This window comes from Protobothrops mucrosquamatus, unplaced genomic scaffold, assembly GCF_001527695.2.
Source record: "Protobothrops mucrosquamatus isolate PMUCROS unplaced genomic scaffold, P.Mucros_1.0 scaffold2232, whole genome shotgun sequence".
NCBI lineage: Eukaryota > Metazoa > Chordata > Lepidosauria > Squamata > Viperidae > Protobothrops > Protobothrops mucrosquamatus.
The window spans coordinates 285,871-292,283 of record NW_015388322.1 but is presented as its reverse complement, the minus strand read 5'-3'; the positions used below and the strand labels follow the sequence as shown (position 1 = coordinate 292,283).

The 6,413-nt window shown below is 40.4% G+C and overlaps 1 protein-coding gene across 1 annotated transcript in view; it reads right to left on the bottom strand.

Annotated features, from left to right (window-relative positions):
• The window catches only part of SPTB (spectrin beta, erythrocytic), a 92,030-nt gene that overhangs the window by 37,000 nt on the left and 48,617 nt on the right, over positions 1-6,413 (bottom strand). Inside the window, exons 17-19 of the mRNA XM_015824437.1 lie at positions 2,808-3,010; positions 2,579-2,669; positions 408-554 (exon numbers count right to left, since the gene is read on the bottom strand). Coding sequence (XP_015679923.1) covers positions 408-554; positions 2,579-2,669; positions 2,808-3,010 — 441 coding nt within the window. The remainder of the gene's footprint in view (positions 1-407; positions 555-2,578; positions 2,670-2,807; positions 3,011-6,413) is intronic.

Here is a 6,413-nt window from a genome sequence, read left to right as displayed (position 1 = left end):
TTTAGGTAGGGATGATTTTAAAAGTAATTTTAATCGGAAACACAGCTGGCAATATTTGGTTTTTAATTCGGCTTTTATTGGGGTTTATATTTTTGTATTTCTGTATTTTTGTATTTTGTGTATAGTATTTGTTTTTTAATATGCTGTGAACCGCCCTGAGTCCTATGGGAGAAGGGCGGTATACAAATTAAATTAACAAATTAACATAACATCAGTATTTGCACTTTGGAGCAGTTTTCAAAAACAGTAAAATACATACACGGTTACAATAAAAAATAATAAACAAAAAAGATACTGATCTCCAATCCTTTCTCAAAAACTCTATAAACATGAGGTGCCACAAAAATTTTAAGAAATGGGAGTATGAAGGAAGACCATGCAAATCTGGGGGAATAAAAGCAACATACCTCATCCAGCTTTTCTAGCCATCCTTGATTGGAAGCAAGTTCTGCCATAAAAGCCTGATGCTTCAGCCATTTGCTGTGCAAATTCCGTGCTTCATCATATGATGTATCTTGAGCAGTAAGCAACTTTTCTTCAATCCACATGGTAAGCTATCAATAAAATAGCATTATGTTTATAAAGCATGAAAAGTGGATATGCTTCAGACTCCTGTAGCATTTTGCTGAAAATAGAAACCTATGGTCTTTCACAGATATTCCCAGATGCTCCCTTACAGTAGTGTCCTTTCCAACTTGTTGCTATTCCTGCTTTTTTAAAAAAAAAAAATATTTGCCAATGGCAGGTTTTGCTAGAAAGGGAAATCCATGACCTAGCTAATCTACTTATTTACTTCCCTTTCTCCAGATAATTTCTGGGTTTCATATGAGCCCAAAATGATACCAGGGTCGATGGTATCAAAAGCTGCTGAGAGGTCAAGAAGGGCAAGAATGGATGCACTACCCCTATCTTGCTCCCACCAGAGATGATCTACAAGTGTGACCAATGCCGTTTCTGCCCATAACTGAGCCTGAAACCCAGCTGAAAGCGGTCCAGATAATCCATTTTATCTAGGACCTTCTGAAGCTGCAGCACAACAACTTTTCCCACCACCTTCTCTTAAAAGGGAAGGGGAAAAATTGGATGGAAATCGTCCAGGCAGGTGGGATCCAGTGAAGGTTTCTTGAGGAAGGGATCGACCAAGGCTAACTTAAATGGTCCTGGAAATTTCCTTCCTGCAGCGATTAATTACTGCCTAGACCAGGAGTGTCAAACTGCCGGCCCGCGGGCCGGATGCATCATAGCGAAACCGCGCCCACTCCATTGCCAGCAATGGCAAAAAAAGTCACGATACATCGCAACACGTCACGTGACGTTGCAAGTTTGACACACACACCCCGGCCTAGACCCATCTGCAAGTCCTGGAAGCTTTCACTAACCAGGAAGGGCAAGGATCTAATAAACAAATTGTTGCACTAACAGCCCCAAGGATCCTGTCCATTTCCTTAGGTCCAAACTACGCCCACATAACTGGGTGAATCCACTCCCCGGGCATCTCCAATGAACCTGCTCCATGCCTGGATTCCAACTTAGAACGAATTTGAGCGATCAGGTGCTTGACAAATTCCTCCACATGGCCCTGTAAATGGCAGCACTCTATGGATGCAGGAAGTGTGGAGAAATACAGTAGTGACATTTCGCTGCTCATACCTCCATGAGGTAGGCCTTAATAGCAGCTCTGACTTATGATCGGTCAGATTCATTCCTTGTTTTCCTCCAGTGGCGCTCTAGCAGTCTCTTGGCTCTTTTCAATACCCTCAACTCCTCTGTGAGCCATGGGGAGTGTCAGCGATGGCAGCAGCAACACTCCCAACTGATCCCGCCAGCCCAACTTCAGGAACAATGTCACATCGGGAAATTTGGGGAGCATAACCCCTGTACTCCAAAAGAGATTCCTGAATGGCAACTGCTAACATCCCCTCATCTGCCATGAGACCTTGGTTGGTGCCAAATCCTAAATCCAGCTGGACATATCTCTGAGAAGAGAAAACCCTTCTCTGGTGTCAGCCAGGTCTTAGTAATGCATGCCAAGTCAGCTTGTTTTTCGCCAATAAGGTCACAAATGAGTGTGGCCGTGTTGTTGACCAACCTGGCATTCATCTGCAGCAGTCGAAAATCTGGGCTTCTCAGGGTCTGTTACCCAGGGTCTGGGCATGAGCTAGGAGGGCCAGAACACACCGCTGGTATTAATTATTGCGGGTGTCTTTCCCTGTGATTGTCTACCCTCTTGCTCCCATTTCTACCCCTACCCATCACCACTTGAATTGATTGTCCCGCCTGACTCCCCATGAGGTGGGCTTCTATCCCCAGCCCTAAACTCCTCCCCCCTGCACTGCTGTGTCTGCCATTTTACCAGTCATGCCAACTCACACCAACCCTCAATGGGTAATTGGCAGAGGAATTACCTCCATGGCATTTTAGCTGAAGTCCTTACTCTCCCCAACCCCCACAATCACTCCCTATACTTCTACCCCCAAGCAATAAAATCTATCACTGGCATCATCCCCTCTTGGGGGAAAAACAGGATAAGCACAGACTCATCCTAGATTAGCAGGAGTAGCTAGTTCAAAATTCTTACCTCTTGGCAATTTTGTAGGAAATTCTGCAGGTCATTATTGTCCTTCAGTAACACAAACGCCTCTTGTGATTTTGTGACATTAGCCCTGTGTCTAGAAATGACAAAAATGTTACTGTTAAAGAAAAACGCTTTCCTATTTCCTCCACAATAGTGACTTGCCATTTCAGATTCAAGTTTTGCACTTGCAAACGAGAGGTCTGAATTCGCTGAACTCTCAGACGGACATTACCTTTCTTGAATCAGCTGAACTTTTTCCATAATTTTGTCAGAGTAAATGTTCCCGTCAGCAGCAAGCTTGCTCCCGGTTTCTATCAAGCCAGTTACCTTTTCTTCATTAGCTGCCATATTAGTGAGAAAATCTTCAAATTTCCGTATAACAGCTTCCGATGCTTCTAAGGTGTCTGGTGGCTCAGTGTGAGCTAGTGTATATTCCTAAACCAGAGGTTACAAAATATATATATATGAAAATAAGAACACAATATAGGCAGTTAAAAAATACTGATGTCATATGTGTGCCTTATACCACATTTAAAAATGATTTCAGTCCGTGCCTTNGCTGAAATGAGAAATCTTCACACTTTGTGGTCTTGTTGAGATCTACATGCTTAACTCCATCACTCAGATATTACACAGATATCATTGCTGTTCTCATCTAGACAATACTTGAACAACAGACTGCAAATGTTGCTTTCAGTTCATTTTTTTTCTGTTTTATGCAAATAGTCCATAAGGGGTTTCCAGCAATAAACACAGACATTAACTTTAGGAGGATTGTTACTTACTTTCAAGTTCTTTAGAAGAATGTTAACACTTGTGAGATCTTTCCCTTGGACATCAGATTTTAACTGCTCCTCTATCTCACTGATCCATGCACTAAGGTCAGCATAGCTCTGTGCGTAAAGGTCGGAGCGGTTAGCATCAAACAGGAGCTGTGCCTTTTCCTCTGTGGTTGCTTGCAGCATATCCCAACTTTGATGAAGTGCCTCTAGCTTCTGGAACACAATATCTGCATACTGGGGCTTTTGCTTTGCCAACTGCTGTCCTTCCTGGGAGAAAAGTGTACAGAAGATGAGAAACATAGTTTCTCTGGTCTGATGAAACCAAGATTGAACTGTTTGGCCTCAATTCTAAATGTTACGTCTGAAGGAAACTAGGCACCACTCATCACCTGCCCAATACCATCCCAACAGTGAAGCATGGTGATAGCAGCATCATGCTGGGGGGATGTTTTTCAGCAGCAGGGACAGCAGGGTTGAGGGAAAGCTGAATGGAGCAAAGTACAGGGATATCCTCAATGAAAACCTGTTCCACAGTGCTCAGGACCTCAGACTGGGCCAAAAGTTCACTTTCCAACATGACAATGATTCTAAGCACACAGCCAAGATGACACAGGAGTGGCTTAGGGACAGTTCTGTGAACGTCCAGTGGCCCAGCCAGAGCCCTGACTTGAACCCTATTGAACATCTCTGGAGGGACCTGAAAATGGCTATCCACCAATGGTCACCATCCAACCTGACTGAGCTTGAGAGGATTTGCAAGGAAGAATGGCAGAAAATCCCCCAATCCAGGTGTGCAAAGCTTGCTGTGACATACCCAAAAGGACTCGAGGCTGTAATTGCTGCCATAGGTGCTTCAACAAAGTACTGAGTGAAGGGTCTGAATACTTATGCCAATGTGATATTTCAGTTTTTCCTTTTCATAAATTTACAGACATTTCTAAAATTCTGTTTTCACTTTGTTGTTATGGGATACTGAACGTAAATTAATGAGAAAAAATGAATTTCAGCAACTAGAATCAGGCTGCAGCATAACAAAATTGACACAAGTGAAGGGGGTCTGAATACTTTCTGAATGCACTGTATGTTTGGAAAAGATAATATGATAATAATATACATGAAGAGAGAGAGAGAGCAGATCTTGTTTTGGTTTTCTCCTAAAAGGGAGATGGATATCAAATGGATGTAAGCAAAACAGTTGACAAAATAAGGAGCAAGAACCCCAAGTTAAACAATTGCTAGGGAGCACCTGGTTTTCATGAACAAGTCTCTAGGACCAGATGAATTATATCTGAGAAAAGGAGTTTACAATATCATATTGGAGCTCTTTCTGTGAATTTTGAGAAATTGTAGTAGATGGGCATTGTTGCAAAGAATTTAAGAGGGACAAATATTGCTTTTATTTTCAGAGAAGAGTGGATCTGGATAATTACAGGTTAACCTACTTTGATATTCCAATATTCGGCAAAATTATGTAATGAATTATTAAGTAGCCACTTTGTGATTATTTAGAAAAGAATGCATTGTTGGCAGGATCTCATTTTTGGTAGATTGACCCATTTAGTTGACTAGCAGTGGACATAATGTATCTTGACTTGAGTAAAGCATTTAAAATGGTAAGTAACCCATAAGAGTCTACTAGAGAAGAAGTAAACTGTGCACTGGACAATGCTAAAGCTGGCTGAACACTTAGACCCAATGAGTGAAACTCAATGGTTTAGCATCAAGCTGAGGAAAAATGTAAACATAGCTATGATGCCACTGAAAAAGATAAAGTAGTCTGTTCCATAAATAGAGCAATGGTTTCTTAAAAGTGGTATACATTGCTGAGAGTGTGGGGAAAGGCCCGTGGAGATATCTCTGATCATGACTAATCTCTATACTCCAATAAAATCCCTTGAAACTATAAGTATGTCCCCTCACTGAGGAGGAGAGGAGCAGAAAATTGATGTAGCATTTTATGTTTCTAAAGCTGTTGTACATTATGTTATTAAATGCATCAAAATATTTCACTTGCTTTATGAGAAATTGTCAAGTTTTAGGGTTGTAGAAAGAAACAGGTGGCTTAATCCATTTTTCACAAAAGGTTTCCATGTGAGCTGCCTTCCTACTCGAAGGAGGTGGGGAAAATCCTTTTATTAAGCAGCTACTATATAACTGAACAATGTAAGGAAGTCTCTACTTCCCCACTGTTCCTGTTTCAAACAATAATCCCACATTTTGTTTTAAAAGGAAACAACTGGATGAATGTAACATAGTACCCTCATATCTTGTCTGGTCTAAAAACATACACGCACAAAATTCCTGTAAACTATTCTTTTGCATGTGCAAAAAAAAATGTAAAGTATGAATGCTATGTTTTCAAATATAAAAGAGACACAGTATAAATTTTGTTAAACAGTTGACTTCACCACTACTCTACAAAAGGGCAGACATGAAGCAGCAGTTTAATTTGTCAATTATATATTCAAGATGGACAGTGTTTAATATTCATGTTATGTATATGTAGGGATGTAAGTCTATACATATGTTGTATATAGTATGTATATGTTGTATATAGTATGCATATGTTGTATATAGTATGTATTTATTGGTTTTCTGAGGTTTTCGCGGGTATTTGTATGTAGGTCTTTAGTTATTCGGGTTTTCTCCCGCGTAGAATTAAAAGTACCTTGGCGACGTTTCGACGAAGTCACATTCGTCATCTTCAGGCTGGTGTCTTCAGCTTCGTGTTTCTAAATACAATGTATTTATTGTATATAGTATGTTTAGGTGTGTGTCATGTACGTGTTCACTTTGAGAGCAGCAACTAAATTTCATTTTTGATGTGTGTTGTTGTGCCCACAGTAAAAAATGACAATAAAGGTTATTTATTTATTTATTTATTTTATTTATTAATTGTATTTATATCCCGCCCTTCTCCTTTCGGACTCAGGGCGGCTGACAAATGATAAAAAGCTAACATATTACACCTAGTTAAAATTTAATTAAAATGAAATATTTGAGAATGTCAAATTTAAAAGTAATTAAAACCCCTATAAAATCCCCTAGGCCAGTCC